Consider the following 13,144-nt stretch of genomic DNA (forward strand, 5'->3'; position numbering starts at 1 on the left):
CCGATGTTAACTGACTGGGCACAGTCCGTGCTGCCTGAGTTGTTGTTGTTGTTACGCCAGCAGATGTCGTGTCCGAATTCTCGCGTGCCCTCTGGTGGACGGGACTCTACTTGCGGCAACTACCGTCCGTGACGCGCCGTTCCAATGTGCGCCTCCCACGATCTTTCTGGTGGCTACTGCACTCCTCCTCCTTCGGGGGGTGAAGCCCCTGTGATCCACTGCGTCAGAAGGTGGAGCATCAGGCAGGAGCGATGACCTCCACATCCATTGGAAGGCTGTTGTCGAGGGGATCTGCCAACCCTCGAGCCGGAACCTTCGAATACGGCTGGAAGTGACCCACACGAAGAGGCCCCCGTCGTCCCACCACCGGAGCCCAGGACAGAACGGGCGACAAGCTGTCGAACTCTGGATCCTGTTCCACCTCAGGAGGGGCAAGACCCAGTGGCGGGGATGATGGGGAAGGGACGACCACAGGTGAACCAGCCTCCTGAGAAACCGGGCCTGCGAGGGGGGTCGGCTCTCGCTGGGGCATCTCGAATGATGGCGATGCCGGTGCTGGAGCTACTGGAGGCTGCCAAGGCTGATAACCATCGCAGTGCAGCAGAGTCACAGCGGGGAGAGGTGCTAATGTCCCCTGTGAAACCAACACGGGTGCCGGCAATGGGGAAGCCGGTGTCCGACAGGTCGGAGGGTGGGTGCCCAAACGTGGACGTAGCTGATTTTGGTGACGACGTACCACCCGGTCCCCCGCCTGCAAGGTAGAGAGCTGGTGACCATTTCGGCGCAGGACCACCGCCGGTATCCAACGTGGATTGTGACCAAACCCACGGGTCCAGACCGACATACCCAGTGGAAAGCCAGGTACTCCGTTTTGCGAAGACTGGTGAGGACCAGGCCGGAGGAGGTGGAGCAGAGTCCTAGGTTGATGCCCATGGATGAGCTCTGCGGGGCTGCTTTCTCCAATTGGTGTGGTCCGGTATGCCGTCAGGAAAAACGTCAATGCTTCCTCCGCAGGAAATTCGTGCACATACTTTGTCATCTGCGTCTTAAATGTGCGCACCATGTGCTCGGCTTCCCCATTCAATTGTGGATGGAAGGGGGGAGAGCAAACGTGCCGAATTCCTCCGCAGGAAATTCGTGCACATACTTTTTCATCTGCATCTTAAATGTGCGCACCATGTGCTCCGCTTCCCCATTCGATTGTGGATGAAAGGGGGGAGAGCAAACGTGCCGAATACCGAAGCGCCTACAAAAATCCTGGAAGGTCTGTGAAATAAACTGCGGTCCATTGTCCGAGACCAGGGTGATTGGCAGACCTTCCACAGAAAAGATTTTTGCTAGTGCCTGGATTGCAACTTCTGAAGTGGTTGAGGAGCAGCAAACCACATATGGGAATCGGGAATAAGCATCAATGACAATGAGCCAAAAGCCATTGAGAAACGGGCCCGCAAAATTGATGTGAACACGTTCCCATGCTTTGGTTACCGGCGGCCATGCAGAGAACGCTGCCCTGGGAGATGCCTGTTGGCTCGCACACTGGGAACAGGCGGCCACCAAGTGCTCAATTTCTCTGTCAATACCGGGCCAGTACACATGTCTGCGAGCCAAGGTTTTAGTACGGGTAACACCCCAGTGCCCCGCATGTAATAACGTGAGGACGTCCCTTTGTAAACTTGCAGGAACAACCACGCGAGGAGCTGTATCATCGGTAGCCAGAAGGAGAACTCCTTCCAAGACCGAGAGGCGGTCTCGTAGAATAAAATAATTACGAAGAGGGTTCGAGGCCAGGCCCGGAGGGCGGGATGACCACCCCTGCTGAATGAGGCGAACTACTTGCCGGAGAACCGGGTCAGCTGCCGTTTCCCTGGCGACTCAAGAACTAGTGATCAGGAAGCCACATCCAAATGAAAACACATAATCTCCTCTCGATCGAACGTAGGATCCAGGCCCACCGGAAGACGGGAAAGAGCGTCGGCGTTGGCATGCTGTCCGGTAGGCCGAAAATGAATGTCATAATGGAACTTAGAGAGGAACAAGGCCCAGCGCTGTAGTCTGTGGGCCACCCTATCCGGAATATGAGAGGCGGGGCCAAATAACGATATTAATGGCATATGGTCAGTGATTAACTGAAACTTCGTGCCATACAAGAAAGGGTGAAACTTGGTAACAGCGTAGACAATGGCCAAAGCCTCTTTTTCCACCTGGGAGTAATGGGCCTGCGTGCGACTAAGAGTTTTAGACGCAAACGCCAGTGGTTGACTGCGAAGCATCTGTAGCCAGGACCAACGGCTTATGGGGATCAAAAGCAGCCAAACAAGGCGCTGACGTGAGGAGGCCCTTCAACGAGGTGAACGCACGCTCGCATGCAAGCGATTAATCAAAAGGAACACCCTTGCACAGAAAGCAGTACAGGTGGTGGGCTACGGTGGAAGCCCTGGGAATGAACTGGTGGTAATAGGCTATCTTGCCTAAAAAAGCTTGTAACTTTTTCAGCGAAGCAGGCCGAGGAAGGTCGACGATACCTTGGACCAAACTTCCTAGTGGCTGGATGCCGTGCCGAGAGATGGTGTAGCCCACATACTCAATGGACGGTTGGAAGAAGTCTGATTTATGCAGGTTGCAACGCAAGCCCACAGACCTGAATTTGAGAAAGAGGGTGCGAAGGTTGCGCAAGTGTTCCTTCGTGCTGCGGCCTGTGACAATTATGTCATCCAGGTAATTAATACAATGAGGGATTGTCGACGTGACGTGCTCAAGATAATGCTGGAATATCGCCGGGGCACTGGATATTCCGAAGGCCAACCGTTGGTATTGGTAAAGGCCAAACGGGGTGTTGACGACCGCCAGCCGTTTGGAGTCCTCATCAAGTGGTATCTGATGATAAGCCTCCGAAAGTTTGATTTTCGAAAAATATTGGCCTCCCACCACGGCGGAGAACAATTCATCAGCACGAGGCAAAGGATAGGTGTCCACCACCAATTGGGAATTAATGGTGGCCTTGAAATCGCCACAAAGACGTAATTTTCCCGAGGGCTTCCTTACAATAATGAGGGGCGAAGCCCGCTCACTAGAAGAAATGGGAAGAACGACCCCTAGGGCTGTCAGCCAGTCTAGCTCTTCCTTTACCTGAGGGCGGAGGCCAAGGGAATCTGCCTCGCGCGTAGAAAACGCGGGCGAGCCGACGCCTTCAACGTTAAGTGAGCTTATGGTGTCAGCGATAGAAAAACCGAAAGCTTGAAAGGCATCCAGGCCAAAAAGGTTAGCGGAGCTCGCATCACTGACAACAATAAAAGTAATAGGCCGAGTGACTGATTTGTAAGTCACGTCGGTAGTGAATTGACCCAGTAGGGGAATGAACTGTTTACCATAACCGCGTAGACGCCGGTAAACTGGCGCCAACTGGGGCGATCCAAGGTCGGAATAAGTTTGTGCATTCAACAAAGAAACTGCCGCGCCCATATGTACTTGCATTTGTAAACGGTGTGACCAAACCGACACCTCGATAAAGAGTTTGCGTGCCGATGCGTCGGGAGCCTGGCCCGATGAAACTTCCTGAATGTCAACGTCCATGTCCTCTGTACCTGCTTCCTTCGATTCTTTTGAGGCTGAGCAGCAAACTTTAGCAATGTGACCTTTTTTATTACATTTTCGACAAACGGCCCAACGCTGGGGGCACTCTGACCGATCATGATGTATATAGCACGACCCACAGGACTGCAACAGGGGCCAGCGGCCGGAATTCTGTTTACGCGCCGTGCAGGAGCGGCCGTAACGGCTGGATTGTACCGCTTGCACGTCGTCCACCCCGGACACAGTGGACGCGGCCGCGCCGCCCTGAACCGCCGCGACGTCGCACCACGCTTCCAGCTGTTGACCTGCGGCGTGAGAGACTTCATACGATTGAGCAATGGACAGGACTTCCTCGAGGGAAGGGTCTTCTAACTGCAGGGCCCATTGCCAGACCTCCCTATCAGGGGCCGAACGAACAATGACGTCGCGTACCATAACGTGGGCATATGACTCTCGCGACTGCTCCGTGACAAAATGACACTTGCGACTAAGACTGTGCAGGGTAGCGGCCCATGCCCGGTAAGACTGATGGGGCTGTTTCTTGCATTGATAGAACTCGAGCCTAGCCGCCACAACATGTGTGCGGCGACGATAATATGAAGACAGCAATGAACACAATGCGTCAAAAGACAAGGACGAGGGTTCCTGCAACGGCGCTAGCTGCCGCAAAACTTGATACAGCAAGGGAGATATCCAAGACAAGAAGAGAGCACGACATACCTCTGCATTGGCAACATGAAACGCCAGGAAATGCTGCCGAAGGCGATGTTCATATGCATCCCAATCCTCCGCCGTCTCGTCATACGGGGGAAAGGGAGAAGGGAACGGCGCTGGAGCAGACGGTGTGGAGAGCAACGCCGGAAGCAGTTGTTTCATGGTGGCCATGAGCTCCATCTGCTGCTCAACCAAAACCCGCACTAAATCCTCCATACCGTGGAGAAGCTGCGAAACTGGAACAACGACGCAACACGTGAAAGAACGACCCTACTCGTCGCCAATTGTGTAGTAACACTGTTCACATTTACATCGCACTTCACTTAGGGTAGATGGGGACTGTGTCCTAGGCATGCCCGATGTTAACTGACTGGGCACAGCCCGTGCTGCCTGAGTTGTTGTTGTTGTTACGCCAGCAGATGTCGCGTCCGAATTCTCGTGTGCCCTCTGGTGGACGGGACTCTACTTGCGGCAACTACCGTCCGTGACGCGCCGTGCCGATGTGCGCCTCCCGTGATCTTTCTGGTGGCTACTGCAAACAACATCTTTGAAGTCACTATGTTTAGAGAAAAGATTCCTTGTTTAATAGATACTGGTTCTGAAGTTTGTGTAGTGTCCCAGAATTTTGTGAATGCTCTCCCTAAAAGTAAGCAAATTGTTATAATGCCTGTGAATGGGCTTAAAATTGTGGTGGCCACTGGGAAAAGCAAGAAGGTGGTTAAACAGGAAATATTGTTACCAATCATAGTAAGTGGAGTATAAATAGAATTAATTTTTTTGATTGTTAATGGACCCAGTGTTGAAATGTTGCTAGGTGTCGATTTCTTACTCAAATATGAAGGCTGGGTTAATTTTGGGAGAAATGATGTGATTATTAGAGTACATGAAAAACTAGTAGATATTCCCTTCATAGGTAAAAGACATGAACCAAATGATATTCCAATAAGATTCTGTAGGACCACAGAGGTAATCGAGGGCTATAATGAATGTTGGTTGTTGGTTGTTTTTGGGGAAGGAGACCAGACAGCGTGGTCATCGGTCTCATCGGATTAGGGAAGGAAGTCGGCCGTGCCCTTTCAGAGGAACCATCCCGGCATTTGCCTGGAATGATTTAGGGAAATCACGGAAAACCTAAATCAGGATGGCCGGACGCGGGATTGAACCGTCGTCCTCCCGAATGCGAGTCCAGTGTCTAACCACTGCGCCACCTCACTCGGTGCTATAATGAATGTGGCGAAAGAAAGGAAGTAGAGCCTTCTGAGATAGAAAATGTCAGAATTAGGATCAATGAAAAATTGGAAGAATTAAAGGATTTGACTGACGTACAAAGAGGTGATCTGAGACGAATTTTGAACAACCATTGTGAAGTGTTTTCAGACCAACCCGGATTAGTTCAGAACTATGAGTGCTATTTAACTGTGAAAGAGGATGCACATTTTTATCCGAAAACCATTTGCCATTCCAGAAGTGCATAAGGAAGCCGTTCGAGATTTGATACAGAACATGATCGAATGGGGAATAATAGAAAAAATGATTAGTGTATATAATAACCCATTGGTTGTAGACCCTAAGAAGGATGGTTTCATTAGGCTTGTTTTGGATGCCAGAGTGTTAAATAAAATTATATTACCAGAAAGTGATAGGCCTGAAAACATAGAATTATTTAAAGGTGCAAAATTTTTCACATCCATGGATGTAACGTGTGGTTACTGGAGCCACCCGTTGGCTAAAGAATCTCGGAAGTAAACAGCTTTCCTATTTGAGGGAAGGTGTTACCAGTATAAGGTAGTGCCTTTTGGTTTAAATATCAGTGTTTGTGCATTTGTTAGGGTGATGTCCCAGGTTCTAGGTGACCATTTGTTAAGGAGAATTACAGTTTATGTGGACAATGTGTTAATTTTGACTCCTACTTGGGAAGAGCACTGCCTATTGTTAGACAAGATGTTAGAGGCAATTAAAAAGGGGGGAATGAAACTGAAACTGGATAAAACAGAATTTGTTAAGAAAAAAATTAAATTTCTGGGACATATAGGTAGTGGTGAAGGAATTATGCCTGATCCAGGAAAATTAAAGGTTATTAGAGATTATGCAGCACCAACCATACGTAAAGAGTTAAAAGGAATGTTTGGACTTTTTGGGTTTTATCGCAAATTTGTATCTGGGCAATTATTCAGTGCACATTGTCTGAGAGAACTTTTAAAGAAAAACGTACCCTATAAGGGACCCAGGAGTGTCAAACCACATTCGAAGAACTTAAAGAAGCACTAGTCAACAGTCAGATTTTGAACCATCCCAACTTTTCAAAACCTTTTTGGCCGGGGTCAGATGCATGTGGTTATGGTTTGGGGGTAGAATTATTCCAGATCGAAACAGTGGGAGAACAGCAGGTCCACAAAATGATCACATTTGCAAGTCGATCGCTGCAACAAGCAGAGAAAAATTATAGCATTTCTGAACTGGAAGCTTTAGACGTTAATTTTTGGATTGCAAGAATTTGAGCAATACCTCTTGGCACATTAAGTCATAATTTTCACTGATCATAGTGCTTTAACATATTTAGATACTTGTCTGCTCAAGCTCGGGAGACTGAGGAGGTGGTCTATGTATTTACAGCAATTTGATTATGAGATGAAGTATATAAAGTGTTCTGAGAACATTGTGGCAGATGCGTTATCTAGAAGTGTAATGGAACAAGAGCAGGGGGTAGATCCATTAAGGAACAGTGATTGTGATGAAATTTTGCTTGCAGTCATTCAGCTGCAGGAAGAGGGACCAAATTAAGTGCATCTGTAAGAATCTCAGACAGGAATAGAATCAGGACGATAATCTGAAATTGGTAAAAAGCAGGATAGGTCACCCTGAGTTTCCAAAGTTAGCTGAATATTACTAGGTACACAAGGATATTCTTTTTAGATACCGAAAGAATGCGAATGAAGATTGGCATATTTGCTTCCTGGAACAACATGTAGATTTGTTAACTGATCCTATACATGGGAAATATGGACATTACAGAGCCTGTAAGTGTATTGCTAAATTAAGTGAAGTTGTAATTTTTGATAACATTTGGCATAAAGTGTAAAAGAGGCTAGAATACTGTGACAGATGTCAAAAGGCTCGAGCAAATAACAGATGTACTGGGAAAGATGTACTCTGTGGAACCTCAGAACAAATTAGATTTAGTAGCAGTGGATCTTTTCAGCCTTTGCCAGTTTCTGGGGAGGTTGCGAATATGTGTTTGTGTTGGTGGAGGGATTTTCAAAGTATGTGAGGTTTTATCCTATTAAGAAGGCAAATTACAAAGTAATAGTGAGTAAATTGGAAAAAGGCTATTTTGTAAACATTGACGTGCCGAAAGCAATTTTGTGAGATAATGGGCTGCAATTTATTTCTAAGCGTTTTGAGGTATGTTTGAAGAAGACAAACATAGAACACATTAAAATTTTGGCGTATTTTCCACAGGGAAACATGTGTGAAAGGATCATGAAAGAGCTTAACTGTCTCTATAGAACATACTGTCACAAGAAGCACTGTGCTTGGGCTAATTACTTGAGAGTATTTTGAAGAAGTGATTAGCAAATTGAAACATGAAGCCACGGGTTTTGCACCAGTAGAATTAATGGGTGGAATTAGACCTAATAATCTCCTCTTTGACCTAGTAGAATTACTGACTCTTACTGAGGTAGCTATGGAGCAGAAAAAGAAAATAGCATGTGCCAGTGTTAGGAAAAAGACTTTGGAAAGGAAAAGGAGACATGATGCCAGAACAAATCCAATTAGTTTCTAGATTGGTGACCTAGAAACCAAAGAAAAGTCTAAGAAACTTACATCTGAAACTAAAAAAATTACTGATGAATATGTGGGACCTTTTAGAATCATAGCCAAACCTCATGCAAATGCCTGCAGATTGGAATATGTTAAGTCACACAAATTACTGGGCTTAAGAAACATTATTGATTTAAAGAAATACATATTGAAGGATCAATTAAATAGCAATAACTAGGAAGCCTCAGGGGGCAAGGATTCTTTGCATTGTCAAGTGGTTGATGAACACCAGGCATCCCGAGTTGTTGGCAATACTATTTCGTTTTCTTTTCGTGTTGTCAACCTTCCTCTTCATCATTCAGAACTTTGGCTATCTTCTTTCCTTCTTCCCTATCGCAATTGACAGTCTTGGTGTGAGTAAGATGACTAAAACACTAACCAGAAAGAGAGACTAACGAAAGTGAACTGAAAGGCAATATAGTAATATGAAGGGTTTTCAGAAGTTTTTGTAAGTGGTAAAGATGTTGTTGTAGGAAATGTGTTAAAGGTGACAGAGAATTGCCTACTAAGTAAGTAAAAAGATTTTTTTTTTTTGATGTGTTTTGAAAGCCACAGAGGTGGGCTAAAGTGTATTCTGAGAATTTCAATAATGTGTATACTCTTTGGATTTTGGTATATGAGATAATGAAGAGCCACAGTAGTTGGCTAGTGTAGAAGGTGTATATGCAGAGCCACAGAGTCGGCAGGAGTAATGTTTAATATTTTCTATAAAATATGTATTCTATGTATATAGTAGTATGTAAGATGTGTTCAGAGTTATGATTTTCAGAGCCACAGATAGTGGCAGAAATAATTTTTCAGTATATTTAATGATGTTGTATTTTTTCTTGGTGTATAATAGCTCATTTGTGTAAAGTCGAACAGTAATATTTTCTGAAAGAAGGTTAAGGAAGAAAGTGTAAAATTTTGAATCAGCAATATTTGTAACATTAACTTGCTTGATGCTTAATACAGATTTTGGAAAAAAAGATTTCAGTAGTAGTACCAATTTTAGGTAAGTTAATTCATTTTTCACTGAGTTAATTACTACTAAATGTAAAGGAAATGTTACTGTAGAAAACTTTGGAAAAATTTTGAAAAAAAATTTTACTTTTGAATTTGAAAGTCAAGCTTTGAGAAATATTATTTATTAGGGATAAATATGTGTGTTAGGTTAGGATGTAAATACCAAGGGTGGATGCTTAGACATACTGTATATTGCAGGTACGAAAAAGGTAACAGAACCGGATATGGTACTGAGAGAGAACCCGATGCTGAGACAAAGCTGGATGCTGTATCCCAGTGACGAGCCCTTACGTGATCAAGGTGTAAGTGTTTGTGATCCATACTCATTTCCTTCATCTATGAAAGTAGTCAAAACCCCCAATTTGTTATTAAAACAGTGTTAAAATTAGAGATAACCCCCACATCGCTATGTACAGTTTAAGAAAGGACACCATTCGTAGTGCCTGAATTATATTTCAGTAATGGTTTTGGACACTACTTAAGTGATCAAATAGAATTATTGTTTTTGGTTAAATATTATGTGGAAAATGTAAAAGTTTGATTAGAAAAGAGGTTGTTGTTTCAAGAACTTACGTAAAAATTCCCTTAAATGAATGTTTTGTAAATTTAAATTGAGAGAAAATGTTGTAACATTGGATTGTGGGAGAAAATAATTGAAAATTTTTTGTATAAGAATTTACTGTGTGCCATCAAGCCCTAGCCATTGACTATTGATGTAATTGTATATAATGTTATAACATAATTTTAGATATTTTGTTCTTTTGAGAAAGACTTCAGTTCAAATAGATTTTAGTAAGAACCATTTAGATTTGACAGTGTCGGTGTAGCATTTATTACTAACTAGTGTTCAATAAGAACCATGAAACAAACTCAAGAGAAGTTTTAGCTTCTTAGGGGGTGTTTAACATCACGAGTCAATACGCAATAGCATTACTGCAGTAAACTACTTTGCAGTACGCCTCATAGCTTTGGAGCTGTAGGCAATGACAGAAACAGCTGTTTGTATCTTAGCATGACTCACTTGCACATGTTGCTAGCCTAGCCATGGGAAGTGGTACCTGTATCAATTTGAGCGACAGAATATTCAAGCCCCTAAGAATCTAAATAAACTATATTAAATATAATTTGATTTAGTTAAAAGTCAATATACTGCCCTTTGTTATTAAAAAGAGGATTGTGTATAAATCGCAGCTTTCTAGTTGGCCTACTTTCAGAGTTAGAGAAAATTACCTAAAACACGCCAAAGCAACACTTGTAAGATTAAAGTCAGTTAGGATTCATAACAATTTGTCTTTTAGTATCATTTGGAATCATTACTGATGTTCACAAAATGTTAGGTCAATTTTTTTGAATTTTCATAATTAAAAATGTTAGCTACTAGCTATTTTTCATTTTCATAATATAAAATTCATAAAAGATCAGTATTTATTTAATGTGTTGTTGTGTGAGTGAATGAGAATGAGTGAGAGTGTGTATGTGGGACATACGAAAAAATTCAGCATTATCTCATGTTAAACATTATGTAACTGTGTCATGGGAAAGTGTTAAGCAAGCAAGGAGCAATGAAAAATGTAATTTCCCCACTGTGCTAATGACGTATGTCCAAGGGTACTTGCTTTTGTAAGAAGGCAGCCAGAATAGCCATTTGCAGAGTAATAATTTTCTAAAGTTATTTCGAGATTGGTTTTCTTTTCGTTTGATTTTGTTAAATGTTTTATTAATATTTGCATGATGACGTTATGTAAATGCATCTGTGAATGTTGATTGGCATAGGACAGTTTTTAGCGTGAGAAAGAACTCGAAGGATTGTTTCGATTGGCTGGTCATTTTGAACAACCAATCAGAGTTAAGCATTTCCCGCTCATTGCAAGTAGTTATAGGTCCTGGAAGAAATGGCATGTTTCATATTCATCTCTGGAATGTTTGGCAAGCAATTTCTGTTAATATAAATGCACTGAAAAGGGCCAAAAGTGAAACTCGTATATTGTACCACAGTAATGACTGTAAATCTTGCAGTAATTTGGGTCAGATTTAAGTACATTCCTGGCTGCCCTGTGTGTTTACTGAGTTGTATGGACTGTGAGTTGAGGACAGTGATATTATTCATTAATTAAATACAGGCTGATGGCAAAGAAATAAAAGAACTCATTGAAGAATTTTGCCATTTTTCTAAAGTCATGAAGCAACTGCCCTCCACCTGAAATTTGTTAAAAGATATTACAGGATAGCTTGCTACCAGAGTTTACGTGAACTTTGCAAACGTAAGTATTGATGGTGTTTTTCTTCAACACTGCTTTTAACATTGTCTGAACAGTATCTACATATGCAGAGAAACAGACTGGTGATATGACGCCGTACTGAGGTAGGTGAAACTTTTGTAGTGAACAGTACAGTGAGAGACAGTGAACAAACAATTACGCAACTAATTCTAACCTGCCCTGCCGCAGTGTGAACAAGAATTTGGTAAGGAACTTTTCTTGATGATATCAGTTCTAGCTGTAAAGTGAGAATGCATGTAAGTCTAAGCTGGAATGACCCTTCAAGGATGTTGAAAGCCTAATCAGTGTTCAGAAGGTGTGTTGCTTGTTAGTGATTGGAGTCACAGCACACTTTACTAAGCAGCAGCTTTATTGTTACCTCCATTGCACAATGGTTGTATGTTGCAGTTATCTAGGGTCAAAAGAGTTTTGTGAAAGGAGTTTCTGATCAAGAAAGCACCAGCTACTAATTTTGTAGTGTATATTTCACATTCATTAAAAGTACTGATCTATATTATCAGCACAGACGTTTTATAGAAGAATTCATGTGCTTGCACTACTATGTTGTTTTATGTTGAAAGACCAATTGACCACAAATAGTCTCCACTGGGTTAATGTAGTATGCATCTGTTTATGTTCCTTTTAGTCTGCTACCTCTGAGGAAGGCCACTATCTAAATGCTTGTTTATCAGCCTGTTGACTTCTCAATGTCTCAACTATACGGTGAGTTGTTATCTTTACTCCGTTTATTATTAGATTAGGAAATATGCTATTTACTGGAGCGTAAGACATCTTGATAATGAAGGAAACCCAAACAATCCTGTTTCACACTTTGTTCTTTCAAATAAAACTGACACTTAGTGTTGTGTCTTAATGGAAACAACCAGTTTCCTGCTGGAGGACTATGTCCAGGACAGCAATAATCATAATTGTTTTCATATGTTCAAAATGCTGAGCATGAGAAAGATGTTTATTTTTTGTCATACTTAACAGAAATATCAAGTAATAAAAAACATTAAAAGCTTTGTTTCAAAGTTTCTTCTATCATTAGCGACACCACTGATTCTATGAACACTTCAAATAAAACATATACAGCATTGAAAAATACATGAGATGTTGACAGTGGTAAGCATCTGAATATAAACTTGATCTACTTGCAAGGAAAAAAAAAAGAAAAGAAAAAAGAACATGAAGAGAGCTTACATTTTACTTTTGTTATTTTCTTTCCCTTCTGATACTTCACTTTTAAATGTTCAATCACCCATTTATTGATTCATTAGGTCATTGAGTTGTGAAGAGGTCTGCAATGTTGGTACTTGATGTTTGTTTCGAATATGCTTTATCATATCTGCTTTATGTTTGCATCTGTACACGCAAAATGGACAAGCTATCTGTGCAGGTTTTCCACATTCAAGTCTTATGTGACGAATAAGATTTTTTCTGTAACGATAACCATTATGACATTGGGGACATGAGAATAGTGGTGGCTCCTGTACCAATGTGTACTCGTGACCAGTACCTGAAATTCAAAAATTTAAATTAGTCTTGATTTTTTCTTCAAAACAAGAATAGAAATTGCAAATAATATTGAGATAAACACTATTAAGTACAAGCTATTCCTTAATGTCTATCAAACTGTAGGTTGACGATCTTAACAGAGTTATTTGTAAGTATAGGGGACAAAAATGATCATCAGTAATATTCTGAATATCTTTGTATAGTAATATAACAGAGGGAAACATTCCACGTGGAAAAAATATATCTAAAAAGAAAGA

The 13,144-nt window shown here is 42.4% G+C and overlaps 1 protein-coding gene across 2 annotated transcripts in view; it reads left to right on the forward strand.

Annotated features, from left to right (window-relative positions):
- LOC126253560 (uncharacterized) overlaps nucleotides 1–13,144 on the forward strand; it is a 107,599-nt gene that overhangs the window by 86,736 nt on the left and 7,719 nt on the right. For both annotated transcript variants that reach the window (XM_049954970.1, XM_049954969.1), the window contains exon 3: nucleotides 9,310–9,413. In XM_049954970.1, the coding sequence (XP_049810927.1) occupies nucleotides 9,336–9,413 (78 nt within the window). In that variant the 5' untranslated portion in view covers nucleotides 9,310–9,335. The remainder of the gene's footprint in view (nucleotides 1–9,309; nucleotides 9,414–13,144) is intronic.

This window comes from Schistocerca nitens, chromosome 4, assembly GCF_023898315.1.
Source record: "Schistocerca nitens isolate TAMUIC-IGC-003100 chromosome 4, iqSchNite1.1, whole genome shotgun sequence".
Taxonomy (NCBI): Eukaryota; Metazoa; Arthropoda; class Insecta; order Orthoptera; family Acrididae; genus Schistocerca; species Schistocerca nitens.